The 25,224-nt window shown below is 46.0% G+C and overlaps 1 protein-coding gene across 14 annotated transcripts in view; it reads left to right on the top strand.

Moving 5' to 3' along the window:
- The window catches only part of FGFR2 (fibroblast growth factor receptor 2), a 103,902-nt gene extending 78,914 nt beyond the window's left edge, over positions 1-24,988 (top strand). For 11 of the 14 annotated variants that reach the window (XM_067709203.1, XM_067709205.1, XM_067709204.1 and 8 more), the window contains 9 exons: positions 1,969-2,120; positions 4,891-5,012; positions 7,342-7,452; positions 9,367-9,557; positions 15,966-16,088; positions 16,638-16,708; positions 18,363-18,500; positions 20,188-20,293; positions 23,312-24,988. In XM_067709203.1, the coding sequence (XP_067565304.1) occupies positions 1,969-2,120; positions 4,891-5,012; positions 7,342-7,452; positions 9,367-9,557; positions 15,966-16,088; positions 16,638-16,708; positions 18,363-18,500; positions 20,188-20,293; positions 23,312-23,476 (1,179 nt within the window). In that variant the 3' untranslated portion in view covers positions 23,477-24,988. Of the gene's footprint in view, positions 1-1,968; positions 2,121-4,890; positions 5,013-7,341; positions 7,453-9,366; positions 9,558-15,965; positions 16,089-16,637; positions 16,709-18,362; positions 18,501-20,187; positions 20,294-23,219 lie in introns of all 14 variants that reach the window. The other 3 variants (XM_067709207.1, XM_067709208.1, XM_067709216.1) reach the window with 1 other exon arrangement.
- The last annotated feature ends 236 nt before the right edge of the window (positions 24,989-25,224 follow it).

Consider the following 25,224-nt stretch of genomic DNA (forward strand, 5'->3'; position numbering starts at 1 on the left):
GTAACTGTCTCATTGCCAGGCTGACTTTGACTGCTGTTCCGAATCTTCTTGGCTGTCATCTTCAAGCCCGGTTCCCACTGCAATGAGTGGTGATTTTTGCTTCTTCACGTGGGAGACCTTTTTGTCTCTGAGAACACCAGTCTCCTTTTGCATCCATAGCTCAAAACCGACGCAGGGCGTTAGGATTTGGGGAATTATTTTTCGCCCAACTTATTCCTTGAATCTTTCTGAACCCTTCTCTGCAGTTGGAGCTCAAGACATATATATGTGGTCAGTGAAGGCTGTCGAGGTCTTGAGGACGTTCCTGGTGGGCCCTGCAGCTGAGGTCAGCGCACTGCGGAGGTCGTTTCCACGGGCTTTTCGTCTTTTTCTTTTTGCTTCTGCTGTTTTGCCTCTGTGGCCCAGACACTTGGGTGTGAAGCCTCAGCCTCTTAGAACCATATCTATTCATGAGGCCCCTCTCAGCTCCAAAATTAATGATTGTTCAGTTCCTTAAAAAAAAAAATTATTTACTGTGCTCACGGTGAATAAACATTGATCATACTGTCTGCATAATAAAATTTAGGAATAACAACCTTTGACAAAAGACTGCTCAAAAGGCTCAGAAATGTTTTCATGGACATTTAAAAAGATAATAGAAATTCTGTGTTAAAAATTGCCTACTTCTTGATATTAATACGAAAACCAACTTCCTGTTCCTAAAATGATTCCCTCCGAATCCATTCTTCGACATCTTCTCAGGTCTCCTACCTGCTTTTTAAGGGCAGTCTGGGTTTAAAAAGGAGAGAATCAACATTTTTTAAGTAGGACGTTCCCAGGAAAGTACAGTCTTCTGGTTCCCTGTGGGAATGGTCCAGGCTCCACCTTGAAAGTTCATCTCCATTAAATATGTTCATCTTTACTTGGTCCTTGCCACCTCGATTTAAAAAGTGTTTGTAAGCAGAGCTGGGAAGATGGGTTGATGTGGGCAGTCATGCAGGGGACAGAACCACGTTTGAGGGGTCACGTCAAACCCCCGATTCCAGCTCTCTCGGGCCAGAGTGTTGTTCACGGTTTGGAATAAGGTGATGGTCAGGCAGCCCGCGATGGTGTTTTCCTTTACAGAAACCAGCACGGGGAAGATGATATAGTTAAGAAATAACCATTTTATCAAATGCAGACTATAATGGATTAGAGTAAATGAGAAAACTTGGTGAAACCCTGCAGGCTTCCCCGGGGGAGAGGAGCTTTCCCACGAGATTGTGAATAAAGAGGTACTTTTCTTTCCCTTGACTCTTCCACTAGTTTCTGAAACTGAAGTTGACAAGAGGCAGTTGATTTTCTTCAAATGGCCTGGGCATCAACCAGTTCCCAGAAGGACTAGGGAGAAGCAGATAGTGGTCCCCAGTGCCTGGGTCTCTGGTTACCTTGAGTCAAGGCACGTGGAGCTACTGGAATGCTTTTCACATTCAAATCCTAGAGCTAGTTCCTTGAGGTATTCTGCTTACGTTTCAAAAGATAGAGCTGATTGAAGAGCCGATTTTCCAGAAGTTTTTGTGGAATCTCACAAGCACAGCACTGATTCACCATCCCTGCTGGTCTACGGGCAGGAGATTGATAATCCGGGGCTCCAGTACAGGCACAGGGAAGAAGGCAAGAATGAAGCCCATGGGGTCTGCCTGTATGTCCTCAAGTGATTATCTTGAGGAATTAGGACAGAAAGAAGACATTTTTTATCAGGCACTCTCTAAAACTGTTGTTTGGAAACCTGGCCTTAGGCCCGTGTAATTTGGATGCAATCTAGCACATACTGCATGGATGGGAAGAAAGAGGAGTTGGAATCCAGGGTTTTGGTCCTCATTCACGACTTTGGCCAACCCTCACCTTCCCACCTTTCTAAGAGCTGACTGGCTGGCAGGGCTCTGGCCGGCTTCCAGCCTTCGCAGGTAGAGCCAGGATTACATCTGTGTCTTTGTATTTTGTATCCAGGTTTCTGCTGAGTCCAGCTCCTCCATGAACTCCAATACCCCACTGGTGAGGATTACAACTCGCCTCTCCTCAACAGCAGACACCCCCATGCTGGCGGGGGTCTCCGAGTACGAGCTACCAGAAGATCCAAAATGGGAGTTTCCAAGAGATAAGTGAGTACTTCTGTGGGGCGCATCGCTGGTGGGGGCTGAAATATAAAATGGGGGTATTGGGCTGACACAAAGAACTAATTCTCTCTCTCTCTCTTTTTTAATAGTTCTTTTAAAACAGAGCTACTAAGCCATGGCTGATCCCCAAACAAAATGGTACCTTGGTAGCATTTTTTTTTTAGCTTCTAGATAATTCAAACCCAGTCAAATGGAATCAAAGTGGGATTATCCCATTTATAAAACAGAGTTGACATTCCAACTTCTGGTTCCTAGAACGTGTCTGTCCTACAGTTCATTTCCTTAGAGAAATTAGGTCTAGCATATAAACTGCCTTAAGAATCTTCACCCAGTGTTGCTGTTTTTAATAGTTATTAATATAATATTGGGCTAGAAATCTTCAAATACGGTACCTGACATCGAATTTCTTGTGGTCCCTAGTATTTTCCTTATCGGATGATATGGGTGTGTTCCAGTCAGATGTTCAGTCAAAGTGTGGCCACCTGGGCTCTGCTGAAGGCATTGTTGGGAGCTGTGTGTCTCTTGGTCTGACTTCAAGTTCAGGGACTTTGGATTCTATTGGGCTGGATTGGAATCCTGGCTCTGCCAGCCAGTGGCTGGGCAACCTTGTGTGAGTTCCCTGATTCTCTTTGAACTTCATTTCTATGAAATGAAGGTCATGGTACAGACCTCCAAGGACTGAGCACAGTTCTTGGCTCATGTGAATTTCCCTTCCTTCCATTTCCCTTCATAACCTGAGAGATCTGAACTGCAAATCTCAGCAAGATGGCAGAGCTGGGCATCGAGTCAGTGGACAGATCTTGGAGTACCAGCCCTCCATCTTCTAGCTAGGGACCAGCCCCCAGACTCGCCTTCTGAAATGAATACGATGGTCATTGAAGGGCTGTCAGCTCATTTCCAGGGTCTCTCTTGTAGTAATCAGAGTCCAAACAGCTTGAGAATAATGGAAGGTAGAAATCGCTGACTATACATCTGCATCAAATCAGCTGGAATAAGCTTTTGACTTGCTCATGTACAGCAACCCTATTGGTCTTGACATTTGCACTATCTCCGTGAGATTATGTCGGAGAAGTGTCTAATTACTGGAGAAGGAACTCATACACAAATTTGGAAATACAAAGATAAGCTCTTCCAGGGTCTGGATATCATGTGCTCCCTTTGGAAGGAGAGAGAGCTTCCATGGCACTTGTAATTTCGATTCACACAGCTCCAACCAGCTTTGTTTTCTAATGGCTCGTTACTTTAAACAATAAAAAGCTCATTTATTAATGTGCAGCATACATTAGAACCAAATTACTGTACCGATATCATTCTGTTAGAGTGTTAATGGAAATGATTTCCAGTTTGTGTACTGTTCATTCATTCAGTACTTGTTTACTGAACACTTACCAGTGAGGTACCAGAAAAAACAAAGAATGATTTCTTTACCTGTAGAATGTGGAAAGGGGGTGTTTCTCGTGAGCCCCCTCAGCTCCCTGGTTTGATCAAACAAGTAGGTGGGTTAATGTGCACATTCCTATGGATATAGGACTGAGTTTGGGAGCTGTGATCATACTTTAAGAAACTGCAGTGCTCAGGTTCAATCAGTGGTTTTTGCCACCTGTGACACCACTGGCAACAGTGGGAGTCTGTCTGTTAGCTCCCACCCGGGGTACCCGGAGTGTGGAAAATCTGAGTGCAAAGCATTTCAAAATAGTGTTTAGCACAACCGTAGGTGGAGCAGATTTCCAATGAATGAAGGCCATTTAGAAGCAGTTTATTAGATCAGAGGCAGACGTTATACAAAGAAGGGATTGTTATGCTTGTAGCAGCAGGGCAATAGGACATAAATTAGTCATTTTTCCAATGCAAATGTTTATTTTCTGCCAAGATATTAAATTTAATTTTAGCTCAGGATAGAAAGGGAATGACCTCAGCATAGCACACACTGCCCTCGGTCTTTGCTGTGACTTTTGCAAACCATTGCGTACTTACCAAAAATACTGCTTACTAGTGGCAGCTTGGTACTTTGCTGTGTTATGCTTAGATGAAAAAACCACATTCATAAGTGTTCCAAAGTCTCTTCCATTCAGTTGGTTTCTGGAACGCCCAAGGGGTCTATATGGCTATTAGTATGATGTATGTAGAGCTTCTGAGCTTAGAAATTAAGTTTGTTGTGATCACTTTGGATTTCTTCATTATTAATTTTGGGTAGTCATAAGGATTTCTAAACTATTATGTCAAAAAAAAAATTGCCCCAATTTCTAGCATTTCCTTTTTCCTTTAATGAAAAAATAGAGATTCCTTGAAATGCGTTTAAGATTCATATCTTGTAACTTGGCCCAGAATGTGACCGTAAAATCCATTGGTATTCAAATAATAGCGATTTTTAAAGACATCACAGAGACAAAAAATAACAGCTTTAATGGTTTTCTTTGAGATATTCTAAATGATGAAAATTCGATAGGGTCAAGATCAAAAGCTCCTCGTTTTTAGCACTTAGGAAGGCTGACCACCTCACTTGCAACGATACCGTCCATAAAGAAAATAAATCGAGAATACAAATGTGAAATTCAATAGCTGTTCCAGCAGTAATTGACATTCTCCAAAACGTCACTAAGAAAATACTCAAGCGCATGTGTACCCCAAGTCTCATTAGTTCCATATGATAAATGCTCCATGCTTTTGTAAGCCGCTGAAAGATTTTTATATTGAGTTCAGGAATTTCCCTCGCTACACCAGATGCTGTTTGCTAATCCTCTCTTTACACATTTAGGCTGACGCTGGGCAAACCCCTGGGAGAAGGTTGCTTTGGGCAAGTGGTCATGGCTGAAGCAGTGGGAATTGACAAAGAGAAGCCCAAGGAAGCAGTCACTGTGGCCGTGAAGATGTTGAAAGGTGAGTGGGGCGGAGGTGGGGAGGGTGGGGGAAGGGAGGGGTGAGGGCACCTTATCAAGAATGTTCCTTTTGTGGCATGTGAACTCTATCATGGCAGGGGGTTAGAGAGCACATAGTTGACCTAGGGGTTGAGAAGTTTTCAGTATAAATCAGCATCTTGGACAGACTATTTATCTTGAGCTGTGTGCACTTATAAAAAAGAAAAGCCAGTTGTATTGGAAACTGGCAGCCTAATTCCCTTTATATTTGTACGTGCTTAGAAAGTATCGATTCACGTAGAATTGATTAATTTAGATGAGTATTGGTATGTCAGATTCAGGACGCAAACCTTAATTTACAAATGAAGGAAAATTGGCCGTTTTAGAGGGAGAAAGGAGGCTCAGGGAGAGGAGGACACACTTACTCCTTTGCAGGAGGAACAAAGCAGGAATGACGTTGTCTGTGGGAGTCGCTTGGGAAGCTGAAAGGGGACTCACCGGATTGGTGCTGGTCTAGAGCTTTCTGGGACGTGTGAGCCGTTACCCAGGGATGTAAATGTCGAGTGGCGTTCGTGGGAGCCTGAATGTCTCTGCATTAACCTTCCAACCCTGCTTCATGCCTGCGTCCAAGGAGCTTAAAGAACTTTTAACCATTAACTTCATCCTCCCACAGTGTTCTTTCATGAGAGGAGTTATAGGGAATGGTTGCCTTATAATTCCCATTGTAGGCATCTCAGAAAGGACACCCCAAGCTGAGTTTTTCCCACGTGTCCCGGAGGAGAGAGGTCTGTTCTCAGGACATGGGGGGGGCCTCACGCATTGTGGATGCCCCGGGGGCGTGGCTTTTTCTTTCTTTCATGGGTTTTTGTGGGATAGTCACAACGTCTCTCCCTGAGGGGAGGGAGCAAGGTGGAAATAGTCAGAAAGGTGTTGGGTGTTTTCTTTCTGTTTGTTTTTTTAGCTATGGATCTGAATGGCTCCCAAGGCATACTAGGGTGTTTTGAGCTGCTCCCCACTTCGGGGTGCGATGCCTGGGAGGACTATGTTCTCCCACCCTGCATGTCTCAGCTCCACCGACAGAGGCAGCCAGCCCTCTGCCTGCATCCTGCATGGCCTGGGCCTGCCTCCTGTGCCTTTGCCTTGCCGAGTGGCAGGTGCAGAGAGCTGTGGGCTCCCACCGGCCGCCCCGACAGCCCCTGGCCGTGTACCAGGGCCGAGTATATGGAAGGCCCAGGCTCCCGGTCTCTGTGGACAGAGCTTCTGATTCGGTTTACGGAGCTCAGGGGGAGGAGTTCTGGGAGTTTTCTTTCTCCGGTTATTTCAAGGCTGGCCTTCCCTTAGGATGGAGAAGGACCTTAGCCACAGAGCCCTTATGACGTGGCCATGTTTACAGCCAGTGGGTGGCTCAGAGCTTAGAGGAGACCCCACAGTGTCACCGCAGTGGAGCCTCTTCATCCAAGGGGCAGGCGCTCAGTCCTCCACATGAGTCTGCGTGGACTTTACACTCCAGGCAATTGTGTTGCTCTTCCTTTTGTGAAGCTAAAAAGCTTTATGCAGCATGGCTTCTATCCATGCCCTTACCTCATTTTTTACAGTAAGCCCAGATTTCCCCATATTGAATTAGCTCAAAGGGGGATACCTGGAGAAGAATCTTGCCACTTTTTGGAAGCTAACTGTGAGCCTGTGTATGCAGAACCTAAGCCATTCTTGCTGAAACTATGGAGCAGAGGTTTTTAAAACCTTAATTTTTTAGGAGGGGAATCCCAGCCCCTTTGGAAGCCCGTAGAAGGCATGGACCTTTGCCCCCTCAAGATGCGCGTGCACACACGCACTTTTGTCCTCAGTACAGGGTGTCCTCTGAATCCAGCTGTGAATGCTCTGTGGGCTGCGAGGGCTCAGCTTAGCAGCACGTGGTGCAGAGAAAGTCTGAAGTGATGTGAAATGCTCCCAAACTCCTCTCCCTCTTCCTTCCCGGAAGTCCTCACAGTTGCTTTCAGGCCCCATGAATTTTGATGTGATTTTCTCAGGTACCTTAGGTCTGCCAGAGGATGGAATTATTTCACGATAGAGAAAAGTGCCCCCTCATTTGTGAGGTTTGCTGGAAAAGATTTGGCCTTGGCATCTAAGGCCTATATATTTGTTCTGACTTTTGACCCTATTGACCCCAAATTAGCTATTCGACACGGAGCAGGGCAGTGCTGGGCCCTTCCCGCTTCACCAGTAAGATGATTTGGAAAGTTTTTCTGGTTCTAAAATTGACTTTCATACTGCTTCAACCAAATTTTCATCAGCTAACGGTGGCAACCGACGGGTTAGAGGAAACTGATCTGTAATTTACCTAATGTTCCTAGATGATGCCACAGAGAAGGACCTTTCTGATCTGGTGTCAGAGATGGAGATGATGAAGATGATTGGGAAACACAAAAATATCATAAATCTCCTCGGAGCCTGTACTCAGGATGGTGAGTAGGAGGAGAAAGAGCTTTTATCCACATAACCCAGGGTTCAATGTCAGCGTCGTTTTAAAAATGGATGGACTCTTAGATCCTGCTCCTAGGGCCTCTCAAGTGCATGTTTAAAGTTTTCCTTAAAAACCCCCTCAGGGGGAATTCCCTGGTGGTCCAGTGGTTAAGACGCTGAACTCTCACTGCCTAGGGCCTGGGTTCAATCCCTGGTCAGGGAACTAAGATCCCACAAGCTGGGACTTCCCTGCTGGCACAGTGGTTAAGAATCCACCTGCCAAGAATCCACCAGCCCTGGTCCGGGAAGATCCCACATGCCGCGCGGAGCAACTAAGCCTGTGTGCCACAACTACTGAGCCTGCGCTCTAGAGCCCATGAGCCACAACTACTGAGCCCACGTGCCACAACTACTGAAGTCCACGCGCCTAGAGCCTGTGCTCCGCAACAACAGAAGCTACCGTGAGGAGAAGCCCACACACCGCAATGAAGAGCAGCCCCTGCTCACCACAACTAGATAAAGCCCGCGCACAGCAACGAAGACACAACACAGCCAAAAATAAATAAATGAAAGTAAATAAGTAAAAAAATTAGTAAAATCCCACAAGCTATGTGGTGTGGCCAAAAAAACCCAAAAAAACAAAACCCGTCAGGAAGTGTTCCTGGCCACGAACACAAAGAAGACGTTATGACTGTGCCTGGGTTCTGGGGGCGGGAAGGTGGGCATTGGGCGACTCTGGATGGGAAGGCCTAAAGCGTCCTCCTGTTTTTAGGGTATAACCTGGACGGTTTTTGGAAAAGGCAGCCTCCTTATGTTTTCGTTTTGTAAGTGCTAAGAGAGATTTCTCCAAATAAGATCCTGCATTTTGGTTGACAAGTTCTTCCCTTAAAGTGGGGATTGAGGAACCCATGTCTTGTTATGGGTACCAGGTGGCTGAGCTCCCACGAGTGGCCTGAAAGAGGGGAGACAGATAGGAAGGGGCACATTATCTTCCTCAGGGGAGCGAGACCCCTGACTTCTCTCGTGGATGATCTGTGGCACTTTGCGAATCAGTTTGATGATCATTAATAAACTTGAAAATGCCTGTCTTTGCCTCAGCAATTTCCCTTTGAGGTCTATACCAGGAGTCGGGAGACTTTTTCTGTAAAGGGTGATGATAAATATTTTCGAATTTGTGACAACTACCCACCTCTGCTGCCGCAGTGAGAAAGCTGCCACAGACAATACAGAAGTGAATGGGCCACGTTGTGTGCCGGTAACATTTACACTCAAAAACAGGCTCGTCTATACCATGGGGAAATTATTGCATATATACAGAGACGTGCATAGCAGTGCTCACTGCACACTGTTTGCAATGGCCCAAACCCGGAAACAACCCATAGGGGGATGGAGAAATAAATGTGGTGTATTTATATGATAGAATCTATGTAACTGTTAAAAGGAATGATCTAGGTCTATTTTTATCAGCCTGACTGGCTTCCAGAAAGGTAATATGTGGGGGGAAAAATGGTGCAAAGCTATGTCTTTATTACTCATTCATGTGATTAAAAATAATACATTGTTTATTGATAACATAGGTATCTGTAAAATAGTTAAAATGCACTACAAGGACCCAATTTATGGTAGCTGTTGCTTTCCAGGAGGGTGCAGGTGAGAGGCTGGGCGAAACAGGGAAAGGGCACTCACTGTAGTGTCGCTGTTTTATTTCTCAAAGACTGTTGAGTCTATCTCGACCAGGGGTCGGTTGTCATTGGGGGAGATTAGAATGCAGGTGTTCTGTGTGTGCTTTCTGTATGTTTCAATTTTTTTAAAAAAATGATAAAGCACTGGGTTGTAATAAGTAAAACTCCTTTGCTGAGCTGCCCCAGGGCAGATCCGGGCTCCCCTGCCTCTCCAACTTGTGTTCTCGTCCACAGGGCCGCTCTATGTCATAGTTGAATACGCCTCAAAGGGCAACCTCCGGGAATACCTCCGAGCCCGGAGGCCGCCCGGGATGGAGTACTCCTATGACATCACCCGCGTTCCCGAGGAGCAGATGACCTTCAAGGACTTGGTGTCATGCACCTACCAGCTGGCCCGGGGCATGGAGTACTTGGCTTCCCAAAAAGTGAGTCCTTCCCATTCTCCTTGGTTGGGTGGATTCCAGTGAAAAATGTCTTTGAAGAAAACAGACCACTGGGACGTGCTCATTTGCTGAATCAAACCCTCGCCTGTCTTGTACGACCTGGAGACCATGTCTTGCGTTATCCACATTGGGGTTTAATGAACTCTTTAAAAGCCAAAGCCTCGTAAACCAGCAGTGACACCACAGAGATGAGCAGAAGGGAAGTCTCTTTTCGCAGGCACGGCTGGCTGTGGTCTGCCGGGGAGTCGGCTCTCCGGGTGGACGGCAGTTGGGTTGGGGGGGCGCTGCCTTTAATTCTGAGGAATTTTTGGCTTTATTTGTTTCGTGGTTATTGAGTCTTTGGACGTGGACTTCGGGTGTTGTCTTCATGGTTTTGAGTTTGAAATGACGTTAAATAGTCTAAGAACAAAGATCAAATGAAGGGATATTTCGGTAACATCGAGTGCTGGGTATCCGCTGGATTTATTTTGTCTCGTTGGCGGGGTGACCCTCTGCGGTTAGAAGCTGGCCAGGTCCCCTGAGGTGAATCGCCTGTATTCCGATCATGCCACACGCAGTGGACTTGAAACATCTGAGTTATTGTGAAAGCAGTTAGACAGGTGCCCAGATATCCCCTGGGGTATTTTGGACGGCCCAAGACACCCTTCCCTGGCCCACGCCTGGGGGGAAGTACAGACCTACCTTCTGGGGCAGAGGTGGGTCAGCTCCTAACCGCGCTGAAGCTTAATGCAGCATTAGGGATTCCTCTGGTCCCCAAAGAAGTAAGAGCCTCTGGTGGGCGTGGACCGTCTGTCCCCTTGTGGCCTGGGCTGGGTCCTGGCCATGCCAGTCACATGAGTGAGTGAGGCAGCCCCTGTCACATCACACCGAGTAGGGATTTGGGGACCGGTGGCTGCACCTCAGCCCCTGCTGTCTGTAGCCATGTGGGAACACGGCCAGAGCCACCACATGTTCTGTTTTTTGTTTTTTTATTTTCAAGAGAGTCCAGAGTTGAAGATTTTTCAGAGCTTTTTTCTTCCTGTAAGATGTCCCAAAGTATAGATTTTAGGAAACCGAAACAGGGTTGTGCGACTGTGTACACGTGCGTGTGCACAGCGGACTTTGCCAGCTGACAAGTCTTTGGCAGGAAAAAACAGTCAGATCTAGAATGTGGGACATTTGACGAGACATTGCTTCAAAATGTCAGTGTCCCAAAAGACAAAAAATGCTGGGGCGATGGTTCCAGATTAAAGGAGGCTTAAGAGACGTGACAACTGAATGTACGTGTGTGATCCCGGAAGGGATCGTGTTCTGGATGGGAGGTGGGGCTGCCGCTTTTATAAAGGACATTTATGAACAATTGAAATGTGAAATTGATAGGATAGTAGATAATGTGACTGTTTCAATGTTAAATTTGGGGGTGGTGATAGAGGTCTTGTGTAAGGTGGGAGGTATGTGCTAATGAGGTCTGCAGCTCACTTTTAAGTGGTTCAGCCATAAAACGTGTGTGTGTGTGTGTGTGTGTGTGTGCGCGCGTGTGTGTGTGTGTACAGGGAGACTGGGTATAGAGAGAAAGAGGGAGCAAGGAGGCGTAACAAGTGAATCTGGCAAACCCGGATAGCTGTTCTCTTTCGCCTTTTCTGTAGCTTGGAACTATTGCTAAATAAAACCCTGCGGAGGCAGCCTGTCCGCAGGCTGCCTGTCCTGAGCCTCTGTTCCTGGTCGCCCTCTGTCCTCCTGGTGTGGGAGAGGGAGGAAGGATTTTTTGGACTCAGCAGGGCACTGCTACTAATCCAAAGTGGTGGGAGACTGGCCTGGTCATTTTATTAATCCTTCAACGAATATTCCTGAGCGTTCCTGATTCGGGTGCCTGGTATCCTGGGTCAGGTGACCAGGATGGACACAGTCCTTGGCCTCTTGGAGCAGGAACTATGGGGGGCAGCAGGTGAAATCAACAATAAATGTGGGCATAAAATAAGTGTGTGAAAGGCTGAGAACCGTGCTGTGGAGGAAACCGACGGTGTGAGGTCAGGAGCAGGGGGGACTTGGGAGGTTGCAGGGGAGGTGAAGGGCAAGCCCTCCCGCAGAGGGACGGGCTGTGTGGAGCCTCTAGGGCATCTGACTCTGCCCTGTGCTCTGGGCTCTGGGGAAGCCACCGAGGGGGAGTGATTTTGATCAGGTTTGAGCTGTAAAGCTGGCTCCTGGGACCATGGTTTGGGCTGAGGTTTATTGGCCCCGATAGACACGAGGGAGGTAGGTTGCTTTGGGATATATTTTGCTATCAGGACAGCTAAGGGATTGAGTAGCTATAGGAGGGAGAAGAGGAGGGATCAAGGCTGACTCCTGGGTTTCCAGCTTGGGAAACTGGATGGTGGTGCAGCTTCATCGGGATGAGGAAGATGGGGGCATGGGGCGGTGGCAGGAATAGGTTCTGGCGGGAAATCCAAGGTACATTTTGAACATGTCTGAGGGTCACTCGAGGGCAGGTGTCGACCGGGAAGCTGCGGGCTGAGGCTCAGCTCTGAAAGCTGGGCTAGACGCCGGAGCCAGTGAAGGAAGGGTAGTTTCAAGCCATGGGAATGGATGGGTTCTCCTTGGGTGGGGAGGTTGGGGAGAGACAGAGAAGAGGGGGAACAGAAGCCTGGAGTCAAACCCTGAGAAAACTCTCAAATCTAGAGATGGGCTGAAAGCACAGGAAAAGACGGAGGAGACATGGTCAGAGAGGGTCAGAGAGGGAGGAGGGAACCCAGAATGTGGTTCACAGAGGCCCCGGGAGGAGTCTCAGGAAGGTGGAATAGGAGAAAGGAGCTGGTGGAGTCTGGCTTGTGGAGCAGTGGTGGGTCCCCCCCATACCGCCGAGGACGAGATCCTTCCTGCCTTGAAGCTGCTTGGTGTGGTGGAGAGAGAACCAAGAATCAGGTGAACTTGGCAAAATGGGGAAAAGGATACATTTTAGAATGACAAACTGAAAATGCCCTTATTAATAGTATTGTAATAATAATAATCATTATTACTAATCACTACCACTTTGTGAGAGCTTAATGCCTGCCAGGCATGGAGCAAAAGCATTTTACATACAGTACCGTCCATAACCCCAGAACAACACAGAAACAGGTGTGTTTAAATCCCCATCTTATGGATGAGGATGCAGGGGAGTGTTTGGAAGTGCCAGGAAAGCTTTGAGCCCAGGTATGAGGGAGTCACCGTCCTAATTTCTGAGTTGGGGACTCGTCAGCCTGGAGAGTAAAGTGGCTGGTCCCAGACCTGGCCTTTTTGTTCTCTACCCACCTATCCTGCTCTCAGGTATTCCCTGCCTCCCTGGACCGAGAAGAGGACCATTGAGATGCCCTGTGTTGGGGCTTTGTTTGCTAACCCATGGTGGGGTAGAGGGGACAGAGTCCTGTTTCCTAAGGCTTTGTAGTTGTGTTTCCAAAGCTCTTTGCTGAAGGCAACCGGCAATTAAGGACCTAGAACAGGTTTGAAGCAGGTTCTAGACCAAGATCTTAAGAACGGTCCCCTGAGTGGAACATGCTTCCAAAAATGGAGGGCTTATTCCTGACAGTGGAAAATGAAGAAGCAGGGGACAGGTCAGCCCCGTCACACCCATTCCCTCCCAGTGGATGGCGATAAGTTTGTTAGAGACCCGCCTGAGGAACTGTTGGGTGAGACATCTGGTTCATTGCTGATGGAGTGTAATTAGGAATTCAGCTCAATGGACGTTTACTGGGTCAGGTTCTGTGCTGGGAATGTAGAGATGAACCTGCAGTCCTGCCCTCGACCTGGGGACGCTGGGGGTCGACAAGTTAAGAAACTCCATGATGTGTACAGTAATACAATTAGGTGATGTGGGATTTGAGCCTTCTATCAGTTATGGAAGCCTTTCTATTTTCAGTGCAAAGTACACTAATTTTTCTTTTTTTACAAAATCCTAAGGCCAGTTAAACCTCCCAGGTGTTAAACTTGAGCAGCTGTTTTTGTTTTTGTTTGTTTGGCTTTTCTTTTTTTAGGAAACTCTAACTTCCCCATCTGTAAAATGGCTATAATAATACCCATCTCATAGGTTGCTATGGGAATTTAATGTGATCAGCTGTGCAGAGGCACCCAGCACACTGTCAGGGTCATAGAGGTGTTAGTTTTCCCTCCCTTAGCGACCCGTTGACCTTTGTTTATTGAAGAAATGGAACACCAAACAGTCCGAGAGCCCTAGTTATGTAAAATGGTCAGCTCTTTGCACTGGAGAATAACTCAGATTTCTGCAGATGATGGGAATTTGGCTTGACTTTGATTATTTTCTTTTTCTTGGTATTGGTTCCAAGTCTCTTCTTGTTCAGCCCAGAGGGTGGGCTTTGGTGTTTCCTAGCACCCTGGGATGCGGGAAGTTTGGTGCTGAGTTCTGGCTCTCATGGAGAAAATGGGGGTCGCCGTCGTAGTGACTCTTGAGTTGAGCCCTTATGTGTGGTCAGAGCCCCACGCACAGGGAGTCAGATTCTTCTGACCACACAGCTTGCCAGACTCACAGAGTTGTGTCGGCGGGGAGCACACCACTGGGAGAGTTTGGCCCAGGGCTTGGAAGTTCAATTTGAAGAGGCCTCCAAAACCAGGAACACAGCTCCCGCCCCAGCTGGATCCCTGGGCAGCTTCTGGGAGCTCTCACATTTCCTGCTTCCATTCTGGCCGGGCACAGGCATGCCTGTGGGGCTCTCCTGCCGTCCCTTCAATGATCTTGGCCCATCCAGGGGGCCACAGAAGCAGATTAAAAACAAGGAATAGTTGGAGGGTGGGCAGAAAAAAATGATCCCGCATTTATTCTTCAGAGAGAGTTTGGTCTGCTCCTTTCTCAATGGGCCATGTTGCGGAGTATCAATGTCAAATCAGCCCCATTTCACCCGTGTCAGATCGGTTGGTAAGACTCTCTCCTTAATATAATAGTTAGCCTTTGCCTAGAACCTGTGTAAAAATGTTTGTTAGGGATGTTTGTTCACTTCTTTATACCTTACCATTTCCAAAACTAGGAGGTGATGATTTGGGACCCTAATTACCATGTATCCTGGTAAAATCTTGGTGTATTAAAGTGCAGCTAAAACACTTTTAACAGCTTACAAAAACGTATCATTTGTAGAAAGGGAACATAGAAGTTATAATGACTAGAGCTTTCTGAGACCAAAGAGTTAGTATCGGAACCATAAATCAGCTGCCCTGTAGCGAGCATCTCAGCATCTGGCCCCCGTGTTTGTGGCAGACACAGGTTGGGCCCCGTGTGGGGACCAGGTGTTGGGTGAGAACTGGACAGAGAATATGAATAGACAGGCATTGGCCTTCATATAAGCCTGGAACAGATGTGATCAGCTCCTTGAGAAACATAATTTGAGGGAAGCAGAGAAGATGCAATAGTGCTGAGTTTGAACACGGAGACCTGTTGGAAGGGTGATGAGACCCTGAACTAAGGGCTTAGCAGTGGGAACGGAGCCGGGTGGACAAATTGGAGAGGCATTTGGGGGTTGAAATCAAAAGAACTTGGGAGGAGTGTGTAAAGAATTCTGCTGTATATATCTCAGGTGTATACGAAAAAGACCAAGAAAATGAGAATAGAGTAGAGACCTTGAATTTAAAGGTGCCAAAGGGATGTCAATGTGGAAATGTCCTATTGAAAATGAGAATCTGGATCCCAGGAGAGAGGTCAGGTTAGAGATAGGGATTTGCAGATCTTCTGTATGTATCTAAGAATGGAAGCCATGTGGATATGTGGAAATATACAAAAGTAATGGGACAGGTCCTCTATTTTGAGGGAGAGAGAAGCTAAAGCCAAGGAATCTGAGGGATCGGGGAGAGAGAAAGAGTGAGCTAAGAGAAGGGATGGGTTTAGAACTCAGCGGGGGGACAATTTCAAAAATGAGCAAGAAAGCAGAAGTGTCCAGAACTGCAGAGGGGGAATAATTGTGGCATTAAAAGAGGTCATTTAGGGCTTCCCTGGTGGCGCAGTGGTTGAGAGTCCGCCTGCCGATGCAGGGGGCGCGGGTTCGTGCCCCGGTCCGGGAAGATCCCACATGCCGTGGAGCGGCTGGGCCCGTGAGCCATGGCCGCTGAGCCTGCGCGTCCGGAGCCTGTGCTCCGCAACGGGAGAGGCCACAGCAGTGAGAGGCCCACGTACCGCAAAAAAAAGAAAAAAAAAAAAAAAGAGGTCATTTAGCTGTTCATAATACGAAGGATACCAGTCAGCTGCAGATAAAAGGGCATGTGTTTCCTTATCTACCTTTGCTCTTTGAAATAGTTGGGGCCTTGTTCTTTTATTTTAATTAGAAAAGAAATACCAATTTTTGATGTAAGATGTATTTTCTCTCTGCATTATAAGAAGCACGTATGTTACCTTTTTATTCTTGTAGCATTTTGAAATGCGTTCTTTGTCGATTTCAGTGCATTCATCGAGATTTAGCTGCCAGAAATGTTTTGGTAACAGAAAACAATGTGATGAAAATAGCTGACTTCGGACTGGCCAGAGATATCAACAATATAGACTACTACAAAAAGACCACAAACGTAAGTTGTGGCAGTGATGAAGTGGGAAGGGGTGGAGAGGTGGCGCGGGATGTTCCAGGTGAGAGATGTTGCTCAGAGCTAGAAGGACCAATGCCTTTTTACTCCTGTTCTTCTGCCTTACTCTTTATGAACTTCTCAGTAAGCAAGTTTAGACTACAGTTAAGATACTCTTGGTAAATGTGAACCAGTCTTATATACGGAGTAGTCAGCAGCAAGAACCTTCGTAAGGCTCCTTGTCAAGACCTTTCCTAGCAAAGGTTAGAGCCTGGGAGTTTCTGGGTTAATTTTCACCTAGGAGTTGGTCAGGGCCTGCTAGGGAGATAGATGATGATGAGAACCCAAGGACACGACATTTTATTCACGCGTCCAAATCTGTGCATCTCTCACGCTCTGTGTAGTCCCAGTTGGAGCTTATTTCTGCGCTAATGACTGTCCAGCAAAAACCATTAGAGTGTCAGCTCTTAAGATAAACAGGGCACAGCCCGGTTGAACCTGCTAAAATGAATCGGTTTTAATATATTGGTTTTTACATTTCTTCTACACTTGCAGGGCCGACTTCCAGTCAAGTGGATGGCTCCCGAAGCCCTTTTCGATAGAGTGTACACCCATCAGAGTGATGTGTAAGTAATTCCCTTGTCTCTGCCTTTTCCCTCGGGCTGAGCTGTAAAAACCTCGTACATTCTTTGCCTTCCTTCATTCTTTGGTCCCTGCTGCATTTCACACATGCAGAGAAAGTGCAGGAGCTGGCCTTAGAAAGGATGGATTTTATGGTAGGCTGGTAACCAATGCTCTGTTACTAATCTGCCCGGCTTCAAAGCGCACAGGAGGTGGAACCGCTAACCTGCTCCTGCCAGAGCGGAAGTTCTCCCCCTTGAACTAATTCACGGATGTGCAAGTACAAAGCTGCTATCTAATTTGCCAAGCTGTTGGCATGTTCTTCGCGCCCTTAAACTTTTCCTACTTGAGAGTAGTTTGTCATGTTTTCCCCGTCCTAGGTTTGTCCTCATAGGGGAAAGCTGGTTGGGACACGGTCCACTAGGATGATCTCGACAGGGCCCGCTCCCTGTTTATCCTTTGAAAAAATTCTGATCTCGTCGTAGCATCCTTGATAATGTTACAGAAATAGAGTGCAAACTATACAGTATTTCTATTGTGATACACTTAAAGCTATTATTAGGGCCAGGCTCCAACTGGTATTTTCGAATTCCAGCTTTGGAAATGTGGTCGAAAGATGTTACCATTGTGAGAAACTGGGTGAAAGGTACAGAGGATCTCTCTCTGTTCTATTTTTTGCAAGTTCCTATGAATTAAAAAATCAGTTGAGCTATTCTTGTTTGTGTGGGTGGGAAGATTTCTGGGGCAGGCATGGATCCCATGCTATAGCCACTGGTCCTCTTCAGCAGTCCTAGAAGGAAAGTGTTACGATTCCCAGTTCTGCAGTGAGCACACTGCCTGGATTGTGCTGCTCTTCTCGCTCTGCACAAAACCAAAGGCGGTTTCATTTCTGAAACTCAACAGAATCAGTGAGGGTGTATTTCCAGTGACATAGATAGATGCAGGATTCTCGGCCTGATCAGCTCAGGAACTGTGAGTCTCTTGAACAAGGCTCCGGATCCAACTGTGTGTCTCTGCACGGTCAGGTATAAATTGTGCCCCGTGAGATGTTTTCACTTTCTTTCGTATGAAGTTTGTCTGGGGCACAGGGCTCCTCCATCCTAATCCCAGCCCGGCGCTAACTCCCTTCATGACCTTAGTAAGTCGGAAAACTTCTGTGCCCTCAGATGGTCCACTGGCCACCTTGGGCAGCTGTTACCTCTCAGAATTAGCATGCTGGCCTTATTCTGTCAACTGCTCATACTGTAGGTCACAGCCCTACAGGCACATAGGCCGGCGGCAGAGCTGGACAGGAGCATAAAGGGCTTTGCAGTTTCGAAGTTCATGTTTATAACACTTGCCTTAAGACAGAGTTTTATTTGAGAATGATGGAAGGAGGAAAAAAAACCCCAATCTCCACCTTCCCCTCTGCCCCCCAAAAGAGTGGTGGTTTACGTATCACTTGTCTGTTGATGGAAAATTCCATCAGAATAGCCTCTCGTTGTCGTCCGGGGATGCTCTTTGGGGGCAGGAAGGGGCAAGTTGGATGAACTGTAGGAGGGCCCCGGTCAGTTGTCTTTGAATGTAAGAAGTAAGTGGGCGTTTATCTTCTTAACTGGGCGTGATTAGGTTTCTGTGATTCAGACGGATTACTAATGCCGCTTTCTCCCTTCTTTGCAGCTGGTCCTTCGGGGTGTTAATGTGGGAGATCTTCACTTTAGGGGGCTCGCCCTACCCAGGGATTCCCGTGGAGGAACTTTTTAAGCTGCTTAAGGAAGGGCACAGGATGGATAAGCCGGCAAACTGCACCAATGAACTGTAAGGGCCGTCGTCTCTCCCGATGCCCCAGGAGCCCCTGCCCGCCAGTGATGCTTCTCCTGGATGCTTTGGTTTTCTAAGGCCCCTGGTTTTTTAAACATGTCCTAAGAAGAAGAATTGCTGAAACTTTCTGGGCCCAATCCTGGAACTGAGATAGAGAGCTCCATGGACAGCCCTGACTGTCCAAAAGAAAGAGCATCCTTCTGAGGTGTATGGAACGAGCTTTAAACCACAGAGGGTGTCGGGCTGCCCGGCCGAGGGCTCCTGACTTCACACAGCGAGCCCGGTGATCTTCCTGGGCCACTGTACTGTGCCTTGCTGTTGTCAGAGTGACAGGAAGGTACATCAGGCTTCCCACATACACAAGCTCAAAAGCCCTGGGGCCGCCCCCTTTCCTCATGGGCTGTGCCTGGCCCCTGCACGGCGAGTAGTGGAGAATGGGTGCTTCTGCAGCCTCTTTGTGACCATTGAAAATTGCTATTATAGATGGACCTCAACCACATTCCTCAGGGCGAATGAACTAGCATCTGGTTACCTCTATTTTACCCATATTTTAGTGCAGAGAATTAAAAACTTGTCCAGGTGCCATCCTTAGAGTACCCGATCTGACTCTAAAACCATGAGCTGGTTTCTAGCAAAACCTACCCCGCACTTTAAGTGGAATTACACTGTGTTGGTGACGTGGGTCTTGCACAGTAACGTCAGTGCTTTATAAAGGAGTCTCTCCTTCCAACCCTCAGAATTGACTAAGAAGAGGGATTGTCCCAGAGACCGCGGTCTCTTGGGTATCGTTTCACGGGATTTTATATCAGTCATCCCATGAGTGCTTTTCGGTGTACAGTGGACATCTGATGAATGGCCACATTTTATAGTATGTTATATAAAGGCATTTATTTATTTATTTATTTATTTTAACATCTTTATTGGAGTATAATTGCTTTACAATGGTGTGTTAGTTTCTGCTTTATAACAGAGTGAATCAGCTATACATAAACATATATCCCCATATCCCCTCCCTCTTGCGTTTTATTGTGTTCCTTGTCATTCCTGGTGCTTTTGCTGCCTTAGAGGGTCTGTCGGAACCCATCCTCAAGATAAGGCCTGGGAACCTAGGCCTGTCCAAGAGTTAATCAGGAAGTGAAGGCACAGCCCAGTGACAGCAGATTAATTCATAAGAACCTTGCCTTAAAGTTGTAGTTTTCAAACTTCAGTTTTTTAAAACTGAGGAACCTTTGTTCAGAGTGTCAGGCAGATAACAGTAGAGCAGCTTTGGTCCAGGCAGGGGTGTGTGGGGAGGGAAGACCGGATTCCCGCCTGCTCCTCTAGGGCTCTTCCCACAGTGTGCAAAAGTGCCGTGGAAATGTGATACCCTATTATAAGTCACTGCCACAGGGATACCAGAAGTCAGCCGTGAAAACTCATGGAAGTGTCTCTTTTGATGGCACATATACCTTCCTAAAACGTTTTGGTGAACGTGATGTTTTTGTAAATCCAAGTGCCTTTCAGAGGAATCAAGCAGTGCCTCTTTTGGCAAAGTGGATCCCACCCCCTAATTTAGCTGCTAGGGAACTTCTGACACATTTTCGTAATTGAGGACATCTCTCCATATTGACTATTAAGACTGGCTTATAGCCATGCCCCCTAGTATTTAGGGATTTAATTCACCAAGGAAACCCATCTCTTCCAGGTATATGATGATGAGAGACTGTTGGCATGCGGTGCCCTCACAGAGACCCACCTTCAAGCAGTTGGTAGAAGACTTGGATCGAATTCTCACACTCACAACCAACGAGGTAAGAACCTCCTTCCAGAAGCCCAGGGTCCTTGCTTGGGAGACCAGCACAGTTTTTGAAATGTAGCCTTCCCTGTTGGACTCTGGGGTATAGTTTATCCTTGTTCCACAGGGGTCAGACAGAGTGAACCTAAGTGTTCCTCCCAAATCCTGACTTTTCTCAGAACTACATCTTGAGAGTTCTGTCTCACAAAACCAGAGACAGAGGACCCCACCTGAGGCTGCCCCTCACTGTGGCATGTGGGTGGTGGGTCCAGGGTGCGTATATGTAGGGGGATGGGGAGAGGAAAGAAATGGCCGACTGCAGTGTTTGGGTTTGCGTGGGAAGGAGCTGGGGTTTCTGTGCTGGTTGGATTCCTTGCCCTGGTCATTAGGGTGAGGGCTGCTGATGGTCCATTACTGATGAGCTTGATGGGATGCATTGAAGTTGTGCCATTCCAGCTTCTACATGACACGTTCCAGCTTCTGTATAATGATGTGACCCTGCCTGGTCACAGCGTAAATGTACACAGAGTTTCCTTTAATGAGTGACTTACAGGATCTTTAAGTGAAAATTCATACCTTTTGTTAAAATATTTATTTTCTAGAAAATATTTATAATCTATACCAACAAAAGAAACCCTTTTTTCTCACTCATTGTCCAAACTCGGCCATGTCAGTGGCTGCTTCACCATAAGGAGAGAGTCATCTCTGGTTGTGGGAACAAAGTGGTCTGAGCAGGAAAGATGATAAACCCATCAAGGCCAGAAAAACCCCACGATAGGGAGAACTTATTAGTGAATGAATTAGAGATATTTAATGAGGATGTAGAATAGTGTTCCTCCAAACAGTGGGGGGGGGGGGAGAAAAACCCTACAATTGTCTTAATAACAGCAAAAAAAGGTTAAAATTGCCTAAATATTTTAGAAGGAAAAGAATACCTTTATTTTAAAATAATGCACTTAATAGTTTCAGACTGATTTTTTAAAAAAATAATCAAATATTGTGATTTGAAGCCTCAAGCCAGCAATATTATCTGTGCGTCTGACTGTAGCTGATAGAGGGAGAGATTGCATTTAAATGAATACAGCTGACCTTCAGAAGTTGAAAGGAACAGTTCAAGGGGGAAAAAAAAAAAAACACCAACTTTCTTCTCCTGCCAAAATTGTTGTTTCTAGTATAAGTTCCTTTAACCCTAGACTTGGAATCCACTGATACCCGTAGTTTTTTTTCTTTTTTTCCCTATCAGATCTGAACGTTTATGGCTTCAGTTAGAAACTGGGAAAGCACTAAAGTTCCATTTTAATGATCCTGTGTCCGTGCTCTATGCTGTTTATTTATATATTTACATTAAAAGTGGGCCCATTTTCACCCTGAAATTTACATCTAGCATCCTAAAATTAAAAAGCAGAATGCCATATTGTCTAACGGATATAAAAATCGAAGTTTCTTTCCTTCTGAAAATCATTACCATATGCTGGAGAAAATTGGTTCCATTTAGGACAAAATTTCATTTTTATCATTGTAAGCAAAAAAGTTCTCTTTTGATGTGGTGGGCGTGTTTGTTTCCAGTTGTGCAGTTCCTCCTGATGTTGTTGGAACTGACACATCCCCCATTCCTGGATGGGGACTCTTTTTCTTGCCAAACCTGGTGATGAATTACAGGGGTGGTTTGGGTTTTGTTGTTTTTTTTTTTTTTTTTTTGTCTTTTAAAATGTATAGTCGCCAACATTCTGTGGGCTCTTTTCTGATAACACTGAGGCTGGTTGTGCTGTGGTCTGCACTTTTTGCCCCCCTTCAGCAAAACCATGTGTCATAGTATTCTCCTTGGCTTTTGGGGGTGTGAGCAGAAGCACCCCAACATGCTAGCCCAGTTGAGGCAGTGATGCCCAGAAGCTCCCCAGTTTAGAAATCTTTTCATACTTTGCAGACCTTTGCTGTCAAGGGCCAGACAGTCAACTTTCAGCTTTATGGGTTTCTTTGTGGGTTTCTGTAGCAACCACTCAACTCTGCCATTGTAGCAGGAAAGCAGCCACGGACGATGTGTAAATGAATATGTCTGTGCTTAGATAAAACTGGATGGACCCTAAAATTTAAATTTAATGTGAATTTTGTTATTTTACATAGTTTTAATACAATGAGATGTTATTCTTCTTTTGATTTTTTTCCCAACCATTTCAAAATGTTAAAAAACCGTTCTTAGCTCACGGGCCACACAAGAGCAGGCAGTAAGCTCTCTCCTTGTCTCAAGTCGGAAGCAATGTTATCTGGGGGCCATCGGGTGGGCTTTCTGACAGCAACACCGATGGATACTTCGGGGAGCAGAAGAGCCCTTTTTGAATTTCAAACCTTCAAAACGTTAAAACGCAACCTGCATTTTCCTAAACTGTTCTCCAGCAGTCCATTGTGGGTGTAACAAACACAAGTATATCCAAGCCTTTTTTGAACCTGTTTACATTTTCAACTCAGAGAGCTTCTGAGAGTAATGAATTGCATCTGTGAAATTACCTGCTGAATGAAGACATATTCCCCTTAAATTATCCTGGAAACTACAATAGTAAAATGTAATTCGTGAAATAAATATTCATGGTCTCGGCTATGGAAAGGGGTCCCGGGCATCCACAACATCTTCTGTTTTTTCCATTTTGCTGGGTGCGGATTTGAACCGTGTGGTCTAACAAGCAGGTCCTTGGGTCTGTGCCCGTCGAGGTGACTGCTCAGCTGGGTGTTAACATTCCCTACTTGCCGATAGTTCATTTGAGATGGCTTGAGAAGAAAAGTGAAGGGCAGCCTAGAGGAGATAAAGTTGGGGTCTCAAGGTGGTCTTTGTGGAAGCCGGGGTGGGCAGGTCTCAACCTGCTGGGGGTGCCCCCATGTTGTCCCAACTCCCATATCAACGTCTCAAGAGCCTGCGTTTGAAATAAAAGTCTTCTCTTCGCTTCTTTCAGGAATACTTGGACCTCAGTCAGCCTCTCGAACCGTATTCACCTTGTTATCCTGACCCGAGATGAAATAAAACGTCTCTCTTCCCTTCTTTCAGGAATACTTGGACCTCAGTCAGCCTCTTGAACAGTATTCACCTAGTTACCCTGACACAAGGAGTTCTTGCTCTTCGGGAGATGATTCTGTTTTCTCTCCGGACCCCATGCCTTACGAACCCTGTCTTCCTCAGTATCCACATAGAAACGGCAGTGTTAAAACATGAATGGGCTTGTCCCCCGTCCGCAAACAGGGCGGCACCAGGAACCTAGCTGTACTGAGCAGGGAGGCCCTGCCTCTGGGAGCCTGTTGTCTTGGCTTGTGTGTGTATATGCATCAGAGGAGTAAATAATTGGAAAAGTAATCAGCACACGTGTAAAGAATTTGTAATCTTCACCAGGAGAAGAAGAATGTTTCTGGGGCAGTGGACTGCCATGGGCCATAACGTTCTGATGACCCACTGTGGGTACTGGCTGTGGACCAGCCAGACTCAAGGCAAACATGCATTCTGCATTTCTTGTGAATTTTGTAATAAATGGAGAAAATATATGTCAGCACATACTTATAGAGCACAATTGCAGTATATAGGTGCTGGCTGTATGTAAATATATTCAAATTATGTATAAATATATATTATATATTTACAAGGAATTATTTTTTGTATTGATTTTAAATGGATGTCCCAATGCACCTAGAGAATTGGTCTCTCTCTTTTTTTTTTAAATAGCTATTTGCTAAATGCTGTTCTTACACAGAATTTCTTAATTTTCACCGAGCAGAGGTGGAAAAGTACTTTTGCTTTCAGGGAAAATGGTGTAACATTAATTTATTAATGAATTGGTAATATACAAAACAATTGTTTATAGTTTTTTTGGCTTTTTTTGGTAATTTAAGTGACATTTCTATGCCGGCAGCGCATCAGACTAGCTAACCTTTTGCTTGGACTTAACTAGTTATTAGATCCTTTGAAAAGAAATATTCACAAACTAGGACTGATTTGGGGAAAATGAAGTTTTGATTTATTTGTGTTTCAACTCTGCTGTCAGATGATTGTTCTTAAACCACCTAAATGCCCATGTTAAAAAGAACTCGTTAATAAGAAGGCGTTTTGTTTTGGTGCAGCTCTGTCTTTGGGCCCATAAACGTTTAACTGGGCTCGCCAAGACAAATGGTACCACCGTTCTCTTAAAAAGATGCCTTAGTCCATTCCTCAAGGAGGGACCTTCGTCGAGATGCTAGCAGAGTGTTCTGCTCTCCGGCAGCTGGCCTTCTGCCCCTGAGTTGCACGTTGATCAGATTAGCCTGTATTCTTCGGCGAATCTTCATAATGGCTTCCAGATTCATTGGCGACAGAGAAGCCTTTTAGAATCTTCATGTCCCATCGAAGAAAATGGAAACACCGAGTTGTTCTGCTGATAGTTTGGGGGATCCTTCCACCTTTTTAAGGAATTGCTTCCGCCTAGCAGGACCTCACCAAAAGAATCCCACGTAATGCCAACGTCAGAATACTGCCACGCTGTCCATTCTATATGAAAGTGCTGTGTTTTGCTTTCGAAACACCTACTCACTCTGCTGTAGCCATGCAGCATGAATGGAGATGACACTGATTTTTAACGTGCTATGAAATTGGAGAAAGTATTTAATAAAGCCTGTTAATTTTTATACTGACAATAAAAATGTTTCTACAGATATTAATGTTAACAAGACAAAATAAATGTCACGCAGCTTATTTTTTTAATACTTGTGTCTTACCAAATGGTTTCCCGTGTTCGGAGGTGCCGACGCATGCTGTGTGGTGCGATTGTGCGGAAAGAAGACAGAGCTGGGGAGGTCTGTTCTTTGCTACAAACGGTGTCTTGTCAGAGGGGTTGTCGCCACCAGCAGTACCTGCAACAGGTGGGTCCAATGGAAAATCAGAAGAGGCTGGTTCAAGTCCTGGCTCAGTTGCTCCCTGGGACCCCAGGGGAGTCCATG

The sequence above is a fragment of the Pseudorca crassidens genome, chromosome 16 (assembly GCF_039906515.1).
Source record: "Pseudorca crassidens isolate mPseCra1 chromosome 16, mPseCra1.hap1, whole genome shotgun sequence".
Lineage (NCBI taxonomy): Eukaryota > Metazoa > Chordata > Mammalia > Artiodactyla > Delphinidae > Pseudorca > Pseudorca crassidens.